Here is a 15989-nt window from a genome sequence, read left to right on the forward strand (position 1 = left end):
TCTTAATCTAACGCTATTGATCATTTGTATTGAATTAATTCGCATATCCTTAAAACTACATATAAATTCAATTGTTATCTGTTTTGGAGGGTAAACAACGATAGATAAATATAGGAGACAAATTGCAAGAAAAGTAAAGATAAAAAGAGTTAAGTATCTCACTTTCACCTTACACTTACACTGTCAAAAGCAATAGTAAACATTGAGTATTAATATTAATGTGATTGTGCATATTATAGGAACATGTAACGTAACTTTATGACCTCATGTTCATACTGATTAATTATTTCTGGAGGGTTTTGTATGTATTTTTTTTCCTTATAAAGGTGGACAAAGGATATCATAAAAAAATTTAACCTTACTTTAGACAAAAGAATAAATTGATTGGCTCGGTCAATTTGCAACTGGTTGCACGAGTGAAAAGGAGAGAGGTCGGTAACTTTACGTAGACCGTCAAAATTTAGTGTAAGAGAAATAATCTGCATAGTGTGGGAATGCTGGGCTTAGGGGTGTCATTAATTACACACAACGAGGAGTTTAAGAGAGTCCCAATAAACAAAGTTCAAACTGGTTTGAATATTGGTTAATCCTTTGTGGGGGTTTGGGTGGGGGTGGGGGGTGGGGGGGGTTAAGGTTGGATAAAAGATTGGACTCCTTTCCAGTTAAGAATGTAAGTTTATCTTAGTATAAAGACTAAAAGGCCATTCGCTTTTAGTGTATGGAGACGCTCGTGCCCTTTGTTATTATTAAATTTACTAAAATTAAAGATATTTATATTAGCGGTATTTTTTTTACACACTATCTGTATAATTTAACATGATATAATAATTTAATAATGTTAGTTACATATTTTTCTAGGTTAACCGAGCAATTACAATAGTGATATTTAGCATAGAAATTGATGTATAATTATCGTATAGTGATCTAGCTAGTTATGTAAATATACACTGTGTGTGTGAACTTAAACTCCTTATATTTATGACTCCTAGTTATAAAGTACTATTGGAATTTGTTGATTCCACAAGGAGTTTAGCAGGGGAAAAGAGTGGTTTAAATACCTCATTCTCTCTCAGTATTTATTTCTCTTTCCTTTCTACCCCTCACACTCTCTACTACAGTCTTGTGTTTGGATGAAAGAATGGGATAAGTTAAGAGACAGTCAAACAGAGGGGAGAAAGTGAGAAAGATAGGGAGTTCAATAGATCCTTTGTCAGTTTCATTTTCTTCTATTTAAATTTATATATCTGCTGATAATATATAGGAGTAATGTATTCATCATTTAATCTGCTCACTAATTCTTTTCTTGTTCTTTTTTCCAGGCATGTGCAAGAATTGATCCATTTAGCACAAAAATTTAAAGCTCAACATATAGTTAAAGAAATTTGCAAGAATATCATGGGCTCCATGAATTCAAACAACTGGCTATCTTTCCATCTTTCTCCACATCTACAAACAACCGAGTCTCATTCTTTAGGGTCAGTAGCTGAAACCATTGACAATCCTTTCCAAAACCAAGGTATAGTAACATCTACAATAACCTCTCTCGTCGCGTGTTCCTTTTGTTGAAAATAAAAATTAAATAAGTAAAAGTGTGTTCTCTCTAACAGCTTCAACACGTTCTTCTGCAGAGTGGAACTTTACTGACACTCAAGGAGGCAATGAAGTGCCAAAGGTTGCTGACTTTTTTGGAGTCAGCAAGTCGGGACACGAATCTGAATTAGTCTCTTACAGCAAAATCCAAGCCAACGATAACTCGGATTATCCCTTCCCTAACACAAACCTAATGCCAATGCAAAATGTCACTTATGACCTTCAGGAAAATGCTTGGAATATGCAATCTTTGACATTGTCAATGGGGAGTGGTAAGAGCTCAACAAGTGAAACTAGTGCTAGCCCAAATGCCAATGCCACTGCAAGAGCTAGTAGTACTAGTGGTGAAAATAGTAATACTAGTATTGTGGAAGCTGCACCTAGAAGGACTTCAGATACTTTTGGACAAAGAACATCAATTTATAGAGGTGTAACCAGGTAAAGTACTTATTCTTTAATTTTTAGGGTTTGTTTTGTTCTCTCTTTCTATCTTCCTATCTCTTTTGAAGAATTGAGGTTTTATGTATTAACATTGTAAAAGATCTTTACGCAATCAGGTCATTGGTTACATTCTTTCTTCCATCTTATTCCATTCCTCGTTGGTACTAAAATAATAAGTGAAGTAGTCATGACCAATCGGCTCGACCAACAGACCGCCAGTACCTGCCTATTTTATCTTTCCCTAAGATAGTTTAATAAAAATGATAACTAACTTGCTATCACAGATTAAACTACAATGATAATGTCCAACAATTGTTACACAGTATCAGTCAATATATATAACTTAATTTTTTTTTGTTCCAACTATTTATGTAGAAAACCCTTTTAATTTGCTTGTTTGGGAAATGTAGGCATAGATGGACAGGAAGATATGAAGCACATTTATGGGATAATAGTTGTAGAAGGGAAGGACAATCAAGGAAGGGTCGTCAAGGTAAAATTCTATACCTACATTCAAAGACTTATTATTTAGCTTAGTTTTTGTTTTCTTCAACTGCTGCTAATTTTTTCTTTTTCCATTTCTTTGTGTTATCTTGGGGCGTGGCTATCATAAATTTTGTTTTCACTTGCAGTATATCTGGGTAAGTAATTTGTGATAGTTTCAAGATTAAACTATTTATTGATTATTGAGAAGAACATCTTTTAATATAGTTTATGTTTCTTTTTTACTTGACCAGGAGGGTACGATAAGGAGGAGAAAGCAGCAAGGTCCTATGATCTTGCTGCATTGAAATATTGGGGAACATCTACCACTACTAATTTTCCAGTAGGTCTTTACTTAGAACATTATGAAAAATGTAATTAGTTGCAAAGACGGATCCAACATTATTTAAATTTATCTAGTTCAACTTATATAGATTCGCACCAATTACACATTTCAAAGTATGGGTTCAAAATTTAATGTTTTTTTTTAGTAATTTTTCACGCATCAAAAATACTGGATTCAATTGAATCCGTTAGCTCTATTCTACATCCACCATTGATTAGTTGATGGGTTATTTAACGAAATAGTCTTCTATATTTTGGTGTGTTTTACAATTATCTAATGAGTGCAGATTAACAACTATGAGAAAGAGGTGGAAGAGATGAAGCATATGACAAGGCAAGAATCTATTGCTTCTATAAGAAGGTAAGACCTTTATTGAAATGTTAAACTCGTTCTTAGCCTAAGAGTATGTTTATCTATTACTGGTACTGATTATTCCTTTAAATTGTTAGTGTATATAATAAGTTAAAAATCAGTTACTTAAACATTTATTTGCTTTAAATTTCAGGAAGAGTACTGGGTTCTCCAGGGGTGCATCCATGTATCGTGGTGTAACCAGGTATATACTTAAATCCGTTACGTTTCTCTCCCACTGAAAAGTAAATTCAATAAATATTGCTGTTCTTATTTCTAATTCTTCTTCTCATGATATATCTTTGATCAGGCATCATCAGCATGGAAGATGGCAAGCAAGGATAGGCAGAGTTGCTGGTAACAAAGATCTCTACTTGGGAACTTTCGGTAAATATTTTTTAACAGAAAATCTTGTTGACTCTTCGATTATAAGTACTGGATTCAATGAATTCGATAGCCTAAAGCTGCATTCGCCCCTTCATGCAGGTACCGAGGAGGAAGCTGCAGAAGCATATGACGTAGCAGCAATAAAGTTCAGAGGCTTATGTGCAGTTACAAATTTCGAGATGAATCGTTATGATGTGAAAGCCATTCTTGAAAGCAACACACTCCCTATTGGTGGTGGAGCTGCTAAAAGGCTTAAAGAAGCACAAGCCTTTGAATCCTCCAGAAAACGTGATCAAGAAATGATATCCTTAAACTCAACTACTACTTTTCATCAATATGAAAACTCAAATAATTCTGGAGTTGCTTTTCAAACTTACCCTTTAATGCAGCAACAACCCTTATTGAGTACTCTCCAAAACCAAGATTTTAGTTCACAGTTTCACCATAGTTATATCCAAACACAGTTGCAACTCCACCACCAACAATCTCACCAAATGTATAACGATTATTTTCAGAGTAACAATCCAGTTTTCTTGCATGGGTTGATGAACAATATGGGATCTTCATCATCTGTGATAGATAACAATGGAGGAAGTTCAAGTGGGAGTTATAGTACTGGTGGATATCTTGATAATACTGCTGGAATTGGGATGACTTCAAATTCCCCTTCAGGAGGTGGCTCTGCTCATGAGGAGATTGCAATGGTTAAAGTTGATTATGATATGCCTTACACTGGTTGGTCAGGAGAGTCATCAGTTCAAGAATCAAATCCTGGTGCTTTTACAATGTGGAATGATTGAGAAATTGAAGGTATGGATGTATAAAGAAATTGTTCAAATTTGTCCCTGTATTATTCGAAATTATTCAACAAAATGTTCAAATTTGTCCTTGTATTATTTGAAATTATTTAATTTTTTCTTCCATTACATTTTTTGTCCATTTAGATTCGTGTTGTTAGTAAATCGTCTTGTATTTATCCGAATTTAGAACCCTAAACTTCAAATCCTCCGATCCGCCTCTGACCATGTATTTACTTTCCTAGAACTATTCTCACATCGACTACTTGTATGAGATACAATTTCTAGTCACCAACAATATCTGTGTATTTGTCAGGATAGGCTTGGTTAGCTATCTAATAATAGCTACAGATTTCCTCCAACTTTGTTCAAGAGGGTCATGACTCTCCAAGTTAAATTGATCTCTTTAACATCAATATCTCCGCAGGCAAATCCAAAATTTAAGTTGGAATTTTGAACCATAACTCTTTTTGCTCACTGGTTAAAATAGATTGTTTACACATATTAAGTAAAATTCTTTGATACAAATATAGAGTTGGAAATTTTACCTTCTGTGGCAAATGTATACACCCTATTTATTATAAACAAAAATTATTTTAAAATCTTATTTTCTATACCTACCTTTTATATTTTATAGCAAAATAAGTATTTATGGTATATACTATCGTTGAGGCATGAAATAGGCTTTTTGTGTTTTTCCTCTCTTAGACAATTCGACATACCTATTTTTAAGGTGATTGACGCTACTGTATTCATGAATACATGGTGCGAATACATATGAATACATGCACGTACAGCTGGTATGCCCTTATTTTAGGCGGTTTTACTGCTGTATTCATGACTACAGCAGCGCGAATACATGTGAATACATGCGCGTACATCTGGACTGCCCTGATTTTAAGCGCTTTTTTGCTGCTGTATTCATGAATACATGGCGCGAATACATGTGAATACATGCACGTACAACTGGACAGCCCTGATTTTAGGCGCTTTTTACTGCTGTATTCATGAATACAACAACGCGAATATATGTGAATACATGCACGTACAGCTGGACTGCCCTGATTTTTAGGCCTTTTTTGTATTCATGAATACAGTAACATGAATACAACGAATACACAACCGTAACAACTTAATAGTAGCTATTGGAAGTAATTATGTATATGGTAGCTATAGGAAGTTAATAACCACTAAACAATACTGGTTTCTAAAAATTCCTCTATAGAATTTGAGCTAAAGTTATTGGGCTTTCATAACTTATGTGAGAAATTCAATAAATAGCCAAATTTACAAGTGGTAATTGAAAAATAGCCACAGTTTCAAAAGTAATCGAAATTTAGTCAATTTTCATGTAAAAATAAATCTGAACGAAAACACTGCTCAAAATTCGAAAAATATTCCAGCATAATGGATGTGTTTGGTATGAAGTAAAACATTTTTCAGAAAATATTTTTCAATTATCCCATGTTTGGTTGGTTTAAATGTTGTGGAAAACATTTTCCTTATGAACTCATTTTCCTCTAATTGTTTTCTTTATCAAGAGAAGGGAAAATATTTTTCAAAACCCTTTCTTAACCTTCCCCATCCTCGCCAACGCGCGCCACACCCACCCACCTAACCCCACCCCATGCCTACCTACCCTACCCTGTCTCTCCAAAAAGTTCTTTTTTTAAATTTCAGTTTTTTTCCGTCCCCACCCACTCTACCCCTATCCCGCCCGAAAAAAAAATTACTTTTTTTTATAATTTTAAATTTCTATTTTTTCGCTTTTTCTTCACCACCGTGCAACCCCACTCCGCCAAACCTCCCCCACCACCACACAATTTTTTTTATACTTTTTTTTGAAATTTTTAAATTTCTGTTTTTTCTTTTTCTGCACCACCCACCCCTCCAGCACCCCTCCCCCCCCCCCCCCCCGAAAAAAAATATTTTTTATTTTATATATTTTCAGTTTTGATTTTTTCATCTTTCGGTTTATAGGTTTGAAATTATACAAGTTCCAAAGTTATGAGTTTGGATGTTTGTGTTTTGAAGTTTACGGGTTCGAAATTTTGCGGTTTCGAAAGTTTAGCGGTTCAAAAGTTTATGAAATTTGTGGGTTCGAAAGGTTGTTGGTTCGAAAGTGTATGGCTTCACGTTTATTATATCTACATTATTTATGAATACTCTTGAAAAATTATTTTCCTTAATTTGCGTACCAAACACCGGAAAATGAATAAGATTACTACTTGTATTCCAAGAAAACATTTTCTTGGAAAATATTTTTCACGGAAAACAGTTTCCGTCATACCAAACACACCCAATATACAGGAATTCTAATATAATATACTGGTCCAACATAATATGCTGGAAGTTTATACACATGTGCTCAAATCTCTAGTATATTATGCAGCAACTTTCTGTGTGTTGGAGTTCCAGCATATTATGCTGGAAGTTCATACACAAGTACACCAATCTTCAATATATTATGCTGGAACTTTCCGTATTGCAGCAAAATAGTGGCTTTTTTCAACGATTTTGCAAACGCTGGCTATTTTCAATAACCAGTTCGAAAAATGGCTAGCCCGTGCTATTTTTAGCTTCTATTGTGATTCCACCCCAATATACCCCACAGTACGTTGGCCAACCAAGTCGCCTCAATTGAAAGGGAAGTAAAGGGAGCGATAGTTTGATTTGGGTACTACTTGCCACAGAGAGTAGAACAACCCGCTAAATAATCCAGCTAGATCTGAATCCGCCTAACAACATTGTGCTCTTAATCTGTAACAACAATTTATTCCAAATTACTCTGTCAATGCTAAATAGAGTTAACGGATGGTTACTTAAACCACTTTGGGGTCGTTTGGTACGAGGTATAAGAAGGTATAAGGGTGGTATAAAAATTTAATACCACCTTAATACTATATTTAGTTAGCAAACCAGGTATAAGCTATCCTAGTGTTAATTTTAACACCTGGATAACTTATACCTTATAGAATGTGTGGTAATTAGTACCGGTATAACTTATACCTTCTTAGAAATTATGCAATTGTCATTCGTAATACAACATACCAAACAATGAATAAATAATAATCCCATAATCCCAACATAACTTATCCCAATATAATTTATACCGGCATAATTTATATCGGTATAAATCGTATTCCAACCAAACAACCCCTTTATGTTCTTTATCTTTTTATACTCCATCCAGATAAAGAGCATAAAGTGGTTAGATGGGAGCGGAACCTCTTCACGGCATATTATATGGTCCATTCTGAAGTTGATGCGAATTTATGGCCATTGAGTTTTAATTTGATTTTCAGCGTAATCAACTTAGCTGGACGATATCGGTGTTAACACAATAGTACGCGCGGTGCATGAATGATGATGGGTCATGTCATGCCATTTGATGCCAATTAGCATGGATAGATATAGCATTAAGCCTATGGATCCATGAATTCGATAACTTCTATACAGATTTTATATTTATATTAAAAAATTTACTGAATATATATGGATGAATATTTAACGGTAAACTTAATTATTATTATTATTATTATTATTATATATAACTCAAGAAGGACAAAATGTTTTTTTTTTTTGGTTTGGCAGATCGTTTGTGGCTCATGTTGTGCTGAATGGCCAAAAAAACACATCCTAATCTTTTCCTCTGTCTACGAAGCAACACGTCAGGGCTGATAGCTTTATGGATATTACCGTCATATAATTCATTTCATAGGGGCATAACTGTCATTTCAAACTCCACAAAAAGAAACGTATGATGCTTGTTCCATTGAGGCCCATATTCCCCTCCTTTACCGACTTATCTTTAATAATAAAATAATAAAAATCCCCCCCCCCCCCCCCTTTTAAAAATACTCTCTTAACTTTTTCATTTCTCTCTCTCTGAAAACCCCCGTCAGCCAAACACTCCCTTATCTCCCTCTCCCCATCATTTCCATTTTAGCTCATCAACTCACTAAATAAAAAATTACTCAATTTTTCTCTCTAGAAAGCTAAACTTGTTCAAGGCTAAGAAAACATGGCGCAGAAGAGAGAGAAAGAAGAGACGGAGTTGAAGGTTCCAGAAACCATACCTTTACGTACTCCGACTATTACGGGTACCGACGACCCGACCCGTGCATCAGATCCGAAACTCCCTAACTTCAAAGGGTCAAGACCTAGATCCGATCTAGTTTCTCAGCCGCAGCCGGAGAAAAATCCCGCCGGCGAGGATAATAACAGGCAATCGATGAAGAGGCCGAGGGAGGAAGCTAATCGTTGCTCGGGAATCGGTTGCCGGAGGAAAGTCGGATTAATCGGATTCCGGTGCCGGTGCGGCGAGGTATTTTGCTACGAGCATCGGTATTCCGATCGGCACAGTTGTAGTTACGATTATAAAGCAGCTGGTCGTGAAGCTATTGCTAGAGAAAATCCAGTTGTGAGAGCAGCGAAGCTCGTCAAGGTATGAAAGGGAGAGGGGTGTTACGGGGTGGGTGGTTTAGGTAGGGTGGATGGGAAGAATGAATGATGTGGGGTGGTGGGGGTTTGTTTGAGTTGTAAAATTTGATAAAGAAATGAGGGTATTATTGTCATTGAAGTTATTATAAGTTAGTGGAAAGCCATTTTTCCTGTTTTATATCTAATTTCTTTTACACATCAAAAAAAAGTTATTTTTTTTTAGTTTTTTTTTAAATTCTCTTTTCAATTTTATTTTGGAATTTTGTGAGCTTAATTTGTAATCTTTTGCAACTCCCACGATGAGACCCATGTGGTAATACATCACCGTCAACAATGTGGATGGTCACAGAGTCTGAAGAAAATGGAAAGTGGGCCAGTTGATTGCAGAGTCTGGAACCTAAATATTGTTTTTTTGACTCAAATTACTTTAATAGGTGTTTTAAAAAAAATACATTTCTATATATACCATGCAAAAACAAGACGTTATATATTAACGGTAACGTCTGCCGTTAAGATATAGTGTCTTTTATTCATATGCTATACATATAACGCCCAAAAAAAATGATATACCCTGAATATGGACCCACCAATAAATGAACTGACAAACACAATAATTTAAATGTGTATAGCGTATATTTAAAGAAAGCTATACGACAAAAAATTTCTATATCCCGGGCTAGCCATTTCCTATATAAAGTGGTTAGGATTTTAGGAAAATTTGTTCACATAAAATTCTAACTCTCGTTCAATTTTTTCTTCTTGTTAAATTCTGAAGTATTTTTTTCGTAATGTCTGAAGAGCTTAGAATAAGAGTTTCATTATATTGGAGGGGGGTGAGGTTGTAATGAAGAATAACTCTGTGAGATATAGTTTATCTCCACAGGATCATGTTAAATTACCACTTACAATAGAGTACGATAAATTGATATCGTTGTTATGCAAAAAAATGGGTGTGAGAAAACGTTCAGTGATACTTAAAGTAACCGGAAGATATCCATATTCCGTCACTCTGCAAGAGGCTACTTTTTACTCGGAGTTAAATATCTACGATGGTGAAACTTTGAGGGATTTTCTGAGGACTCCGGATGAATACCGAGAATATCTTGTAATAAATATGTTGGATATGTACGTCAAGGTCGAAGACATTCCAAACAATGAGATTTTCGGACAGGTTCCGGATAACCCCCAGTCATCGGGTGGCTATTCTGGAGGAGTTTTTGTCGGACAAGTTCCGGATGAAAGAGTTTTCCTTGATTTAAACTTATCCCCGCCTGCTTTACAAAATTCACAAGACGAGTGGTAAGCTTCAATTTTCCTTTGTGTTACGATGTACATTTTTGTTGTATTGAATTTGTATTAACGCTCATATATTTAATAGAGGGTACAGGCCGGATATGAATTTTACACATTTTGAACCCAAGCATAGTTTTGATGTGTTGGATCATGGTGGTCCATCCGGGAGCCATCACCTAAATGAAAATGTCCATCATTGAATTTCATCACATTACGACTTGTAAGTGAAGTGATACGGCTATATGAAAAGTATTTATTAAATTCAGCATCTTATTATTTTGTTGATTGTGCAGTGAAAACGAGGAAGTTGAACCAAATGTACTCACTCAATTGCCCGAAGACGACGTATTAAATTGGGATCTGGCAGATGCACAGAGTGAGGAAGAAAACAGTGATTATGACAACAATGTTGATGAATCTGGAGACGAGATACCCTTTCTTCGTGAGGATGGTGATGAGGAGGATGAGAAGGAAGGACCTGATTTGACGAGAGAGTATGCCCCCCCCCTAGACGAAGAGTGTACACTCCCAAGTGTCGTTTCATTCAAGGGAGATTCCTTACATTGATAACTTGCCAAGCATACCGGATGTGGAAGCTCTCATAAGGGATTTTGATGAAATTCGGACATCAATGTGGGATGAGTCTAGATCAACGGTGCTGGCAAAGGGCATGCTTTTTCCTCATAAAGCGCGCCTAAGCAGGGCTTGTAAAATGCACAACGTAAAAGAGTGTCGTGAGACGACGGTATATGAGTCAAGTCCGGTTGTATACAAGGTTGTTTGTCGCAGGTGGTTTTTGGCCATGTCATTGGATGTAGCGTGCGAGCAAGAAGAAGACAGGTCTGTGGAAAGTGGGTAAATACATTCTCACCCACACATGCGAAATGGACACATTCAACGGGAATCATTTCAACTTGGATATTGACTTGATTTCTCTTGTTCTTATTCCACACATCGAAGCATCCATAAGGTATAAAATCAAAGAGTGCATTACAACATTCCACTAGGAACATGGCCATACCATTACTAAAAGAAAGGCATATCTTGGGCGCAAACGAGCGTTTGAAATAGTCTATGGTAACTGGGATAAGTCATTTGTAGATCTGCCTAGGTACATGGCTGCACTGCAGCAGTTTAACCCCGGGACGGTTGTTGAATGGAAGCTTGAGTGGATTCCAGGTAAACCAGAATATACATTCAATTACGTGTTCTAGGTGTTTAAACCAGCAATTGATGGTTTTTCACATTGTCGGCCCGTAATATCCATAGACGACATTCATGTCTATGGAAAGTACGATATCAAGCTGTTGATAGTCGTGGCAGTAGATGCTAATGGATAGATATTTCCTCTAGCTTTTGCTATTTGTGCCAATGAAAGCCAAGAGACGTGGACGCTGTTTTTGAACCACTTGAAAGAGCACGTTGTCAAATAGCGTTCCGGTATTTGTCTAATATCTGATCGGCACGGTGGTATCTTAAGTTCTGTGGAGAACTTGCCTACATGGCAAGAACCTTATGCCTACCATCGTTACTGTGTTAGGCACCTTAAAGCCAATTTCCAGAAGGCATATCCCAACAAGGATCTGCATGATTTGATGTGGATGGCAGCAACAGACCACCAACAGCATAAATTCCGGAGGCACATGGAATATATCAGGCAAGAAGACGAGGCAGCCTATCGTTGGATAATGCGACATGACCCTGAAAAGTGGACTTGGCATGCGGATGGTGGCAGACGATGGGGAACTCTGACTACAAATATGTCAAAGTCTTTCAACGGGTTATTGAAGTCGGCAAGAGGATTGCTTGTCACAGTCATGGTGCGGATGTCGTTCAAGCAGATGGCGGAGAGGTTTGTTGAAAGGTCTGCAGCTGCAACGTCATTGATGGAAAGGGGTGTTGAATTTATGCCAGTGCCGATGTAGAGATTTGAGAAATATAGACGGCGAGCGCATTGGCATTCATTTTTGCAGTATGATAACGAAAGAAATGTTTTTGAAGTTCGCACCGCTATCCATCAAAATCAGGGTAATAATGTACATATTGTAAATGAATCTACAAGGTTATGCTCTTGTGGGAAATGGTTCATCTACCACATGCCTTGCTCACATGCCATCAAGTGCTTTCAAAAAGTTGGTTTAGGTATAACCAACTATGTTGATCAACAATATAGTGTTACGAAGTACCTAAACACATATAGTGGGCAGTTGCAGCCAGTGGGTGCTGAGCATTATTGGCCACTTGAACCATTTAAAATGGTGTGTAACAAGTCCTATTTGCATCGAATACAGGTGAAGAAGAGAACGCGTATACGGAACCAAATGGATATTAGTGATACCGTTTATGCGCGCAGATGTGGTATATGCTCGCAAACAGGACACGACCGTCGAAAATGTCCTTTGGGTGGCAACAGTAATCAAGCTCGGGTGGGTGTTCTTCTATTGTGTTTAACTATCAATGAGTTTGTGTTGTAATATTTAGTTGTTTTGTTTATGTTGCAAGATTTATAAAATAAAATTATGTTTGTTAATTATGAGTTGAATTTCTATATTTCAGTTTTTTAATGATAATAAAAAAAATTATATATTCGGAAGAACATGAAACAACATTGAACTTTCATAAATCTGATTAATTTATGACTGTGTGTTGTCTTGTTGATCTGAAAAAGATGGCCAACTGACACAAAGTTGTTTCGTACCCGTTAGAACATATAACACGCAAAGCATAGCGCGGTTAAATACTACGTTATATCTATATATAGTGCGGTTAAATACTACGTTATGTGTGTGTGTGTTGTCTTGTCGATCTGACATAAAGCTGTTTCGTACCCGTCAGATTCATAGCGTCAGAACATTTAACATGAAAGGCATAGCATGGTTAAATATTACGTTATGTCTATATATAGCGCGGTTAAATACTACGTTATGTTGTTGTCTTGCCTATAAATGACGAGCTCATTCTACATATTTTCTTCGCTCAAAAATAACTAATAGCAAATCTTCCTTGAAAAGCAATTTTTTTTAACAGAAAAATGTCTCAGCCTATTTATGTCCCAAGGTGCAAGTGCGAAAAAAATGTCAGATGCAAAGTTGTTGAGATAATGGTGCAGCCGAACGCCGCTTCTGGGAATGTTTGAACAAGTTTTATAAGGTTCCCGGCGAACCTATTTGCGATTTTGAGGTATGAATTGATGAACCTTGTCATCAGAAATACTACAAAGGATTGTTGAACGATCTTAATGATTTGTGTTTAAAACAGTGGGAACGTGAAAAACAACTTAAAAAAGAGGTTGTGGAGTTGAACGTGAAACTTAAAGAGGTAGAAGAAGAAAAAAATAAGTTGTTAGAACAATTTAAGTGGTTGGAGCAGAGAATAATGGGCGGCAGTGACTAATGAACTTTATTTTCAGTCATTGTAATGGAATTTTACTTCTTTACGACTTGTGTTTGTGTTGTAGTGCGAAACTAACTAATTAACGGAGAAATAAAAAAGTAATGCACATATTATATAAAAGTTGTTGTTAATGTATATACAAAAATAATATTTACATATAATACAAAAAAAAAAGAATAAAATCAATGTGTCCCGCATCCAATGTGCTTCAACGCAGCCGCTGGCCTGAGGCGCATCGCATCCCGCGTGGGTACACTATTGGGATCGCCATCATCAAGTTGCTTCCTTATAGCCGGATGCGCCGCTGCATGATCATCAATGGTGCTGACAGGATCAGAAGAAGGAGTCGTCAGTCCAGTAGAAACCTACATAAGAATAAAAAGCTCAGAATAACAAAGTATATAATAAGTCACAACAATTTGAATTGTCGTACCACTACCTCGTCGGGCTCCTGAATGTAATCATCTGTCGCAGCTATGTCAACATCGCGTTTAGCCTTAAAAAGGAAATTAACAAAGTTATGGAAAATAAAGACAAATTCTAATTTAATATTATGAAAACCATACCTGCGAACGTGATGATGAATCATAACTCACTCGGCACCCACTATGTAAATCTCGGTTCGGCCGCTCCTCAGCAACAGTAGATGGGCCTGGAAAGTATGTATCCCAATCCACTCCAGAAAGGTGTGTGTCTGTGATCAATAATTGACCGGACGGGGTCACTTATGAAGTCCCTAGAATGATATCCATCCCAAGGTTGTATGACGCCATGTCCGTCTCATGTAGGCCACCCGGCAGATCGACAGCAACATAATCAGTAGGGGCCTCAACGCTCCCTTGCTGGGGACCACCTCCTCTCCGCCCACCGCCACGTCGTCCGGCACCCCCGCTTCGTCGGGCACCACCACCTTGTCGGGCACCTCCACCTCGTCGGCCACCACCACCTCGTGCCACACTAGGGCCTTGCTCATACTGCTCTGGCTCCACATAATCAGGCATGTGTGCCAAACGCTGATCCCCCCGGGCTCGCTGCAGTGTACAGGCAGCTAACTCTACAAATCGATGGCTATAATCTTGCAAGGTGTCCGCAGGATCGCCGACATAATCCTGCATCTGCAGTCCCATCTGATAGACTGTGTGTAGTCCAATAGCCTGGACAATATATAAAATATAAACTACTTATATTGCACTAAAATACAGTTATATAATGAATAATAATAGAAAACATACCAGGGCCTTGTGTCGTCCGGCGTATGGAATGTACCGACCGTCAGCCTGATGAATAGGGTTCCCAATAAAAATTCGGGTGACGTGCCGATACCAGGACATATACCTCTGAAGATAAACCTCCTGGATATGTGTAGGTGGGGACGGAATCATCTGATCTCGATGGTCCCAAATATGGATCTGCGCCGCTAACCATGCCATAAAGGCGTCATCCGCCCTGCAACGATCATCCCTCTGATAATGTGTAGGCTCCCATATAGGCCCCCTTGGTATATACTGTGGGCGGCCAAACTGCCGAATTACCCGCTCCGAGGCATGATGCTCCACAATATCGAGGCATATGAGTGGGGCAGAAGTGCTCCAAATCAATCGGTCGGCCGAGCAATAAGGTGGCAGAGAAGCTATCAAATCGTCGTTGTATGGCGTCCAGATGAACTATCAAATAAGAACATGAAACGTGAGTATGCGCAACACTAAGTTAATCTACACCAGGTAAGTTTAGGTACATATTTACATATGCGCCCTCCAACAGATCCAACATATCCCTGCAAAGGAGGAGATTATGATGAGCATCATACTCTCGTGAAAGTGTACGCCGGAGAACCCACCTCCTGGCTAGAGGGAGAAACTGAGGCGCTACAGTAGGAGGTAATTGTGGTCGCGGTGGATAAAACTGCAAGAACTGCTCCCAGGCCCAAACCTAACATACAAAGTTGACGTAATGTTTAAGATAAAGTCTAACTAGGTAGAGTTGGAACTGATGAACACTTTATTTGAATATGTTGTCACTTGTAGAAGCGGTATAAAACCACAAACATCTCTCTAAGTGCCCATGCTCACCCGACACTTCTGCCTATACATGTAGCCGAGAACAACAGCACCTCAGCTGTAATAGGGTAACTCATCTAGCGGCTGAAGATGATGCAAAAATCTCAGACTGACTAGGTTCCTCGAAGTGTTCGGGAACAAGACCCCTCCAAATAGAAGAAACAACAACAACCTCGTATACTGGGTGATATGTACCTCCTCTGTATCGTCAGTGATATCGGGGTGGAGTAGCTCCAAGTGCTGTCTAATAGGGGTCAAAGTCAACCGACCAACACCTGACGATGCAGTCTCGTCCTGTGGCCTGAAACCCGTGAGCTGCTGCAGCATGTCCAAATAAGCATCACGCGACATAAGTCTCATAGCAATAGGCAGTGAAACGGGCATGCCATCAACGGGCAGTCCATATAA

At 37.8% G+C, this 15989-nt stretch overlaps 2 protein-coding genes across 2 annotated transcripts; both read left to right on the forward strand.

Annotated features, from left to right (window-relative positions):
* The first annotated feature begins 841 nt into the window (after positions 1–841).
* On the forward strand, positions 842–6016 carry LOC107783177 (AP2-like ethylene-responsive transcription factor PLT2). Its single transcript, XM_016604155.2, has 10 exons — positions 842–1209; positions 1320–1516; positions 1629–2028; positions 2442–2524; positions 2664–2672; positions 2769–2857; positions 3147–3220; positions 3366–3416; positions 3522–3598; positions 3698–6016. The coding sequence occupies exons 2-10, from the start codon at positions 1396–1398 to the stop codon at positions 4396–4398; spliced, it is 1605 nt and encodes a 534-aa protein (XP_016459641.2). The 5' UTR covers positions 842–1209; positions 1320–1395; the 3' UTR covers positions 4399–6016.
* A 2246-nt stretch (positions 6017–8262) lies between these two features.
* On the forward strand, positions 8263–9023 carry LOC107783176 (zinc finger A20 and AN1 domain-containing stress-associated protein 5-like). The gene has a single exon (XM_016604154.2). It carries the CDS (start codon positions 8420–8422, stop codon positions 8846–8848), a length of 429 nt encoding a protein of 142 aa, XP_016459640.1. The 5' UTR covers positions 8263–8419; the 3' UTR covers positions 8849–9023.
* Positions 9024–15989: the final 6966 nt, after the last annotated feature.

Source organism: Nicotiana tabacum, chromosome 22, assembly GCF_000715075.1.
Source record: "Nicotiana tabacum cultivar K326 chromosome 22, ASM71507v2, whole genome shotgun sequence".
NCBI lineage: Eukaryota > Viridiplantae > Streptophyta > Magnoliopsida > Solanales > Solanaceae > Nicotiana > Nicotiana tabacum.

Bases quoted from the DNA above. Each gene is read 5' to 3' on its own strand.
- LOC107783177 (XM_016604155.2), top strand. From the start codon at position 1,396: ATGGGCTCCATGAATTCAAACAACTGGCTATCTTTCCATCTTTCTCCA. The intron at 1,517-1,628 runs GTATAGTAACAT...GTTCTTCTGCAG, and splicing joins CAATCCTTTCCAAAACCAAG to AGTGGAACTTTACTGACACT. The intron at 2,858-3,146 runs GTAGGTCTTTAC...TAATGAGTGCAG, and splicing joins CTACCACTACTAATTTTCCA to ATTAACAACTATGAGAAAGA.
- LOC107783176 (XM_016604154.2), top strand. From the start codon at position 8,420: ATGGCGCAGAAGAGAGAGAAAGAAGAGACGGAGTTGAAGGTTCCAGAA.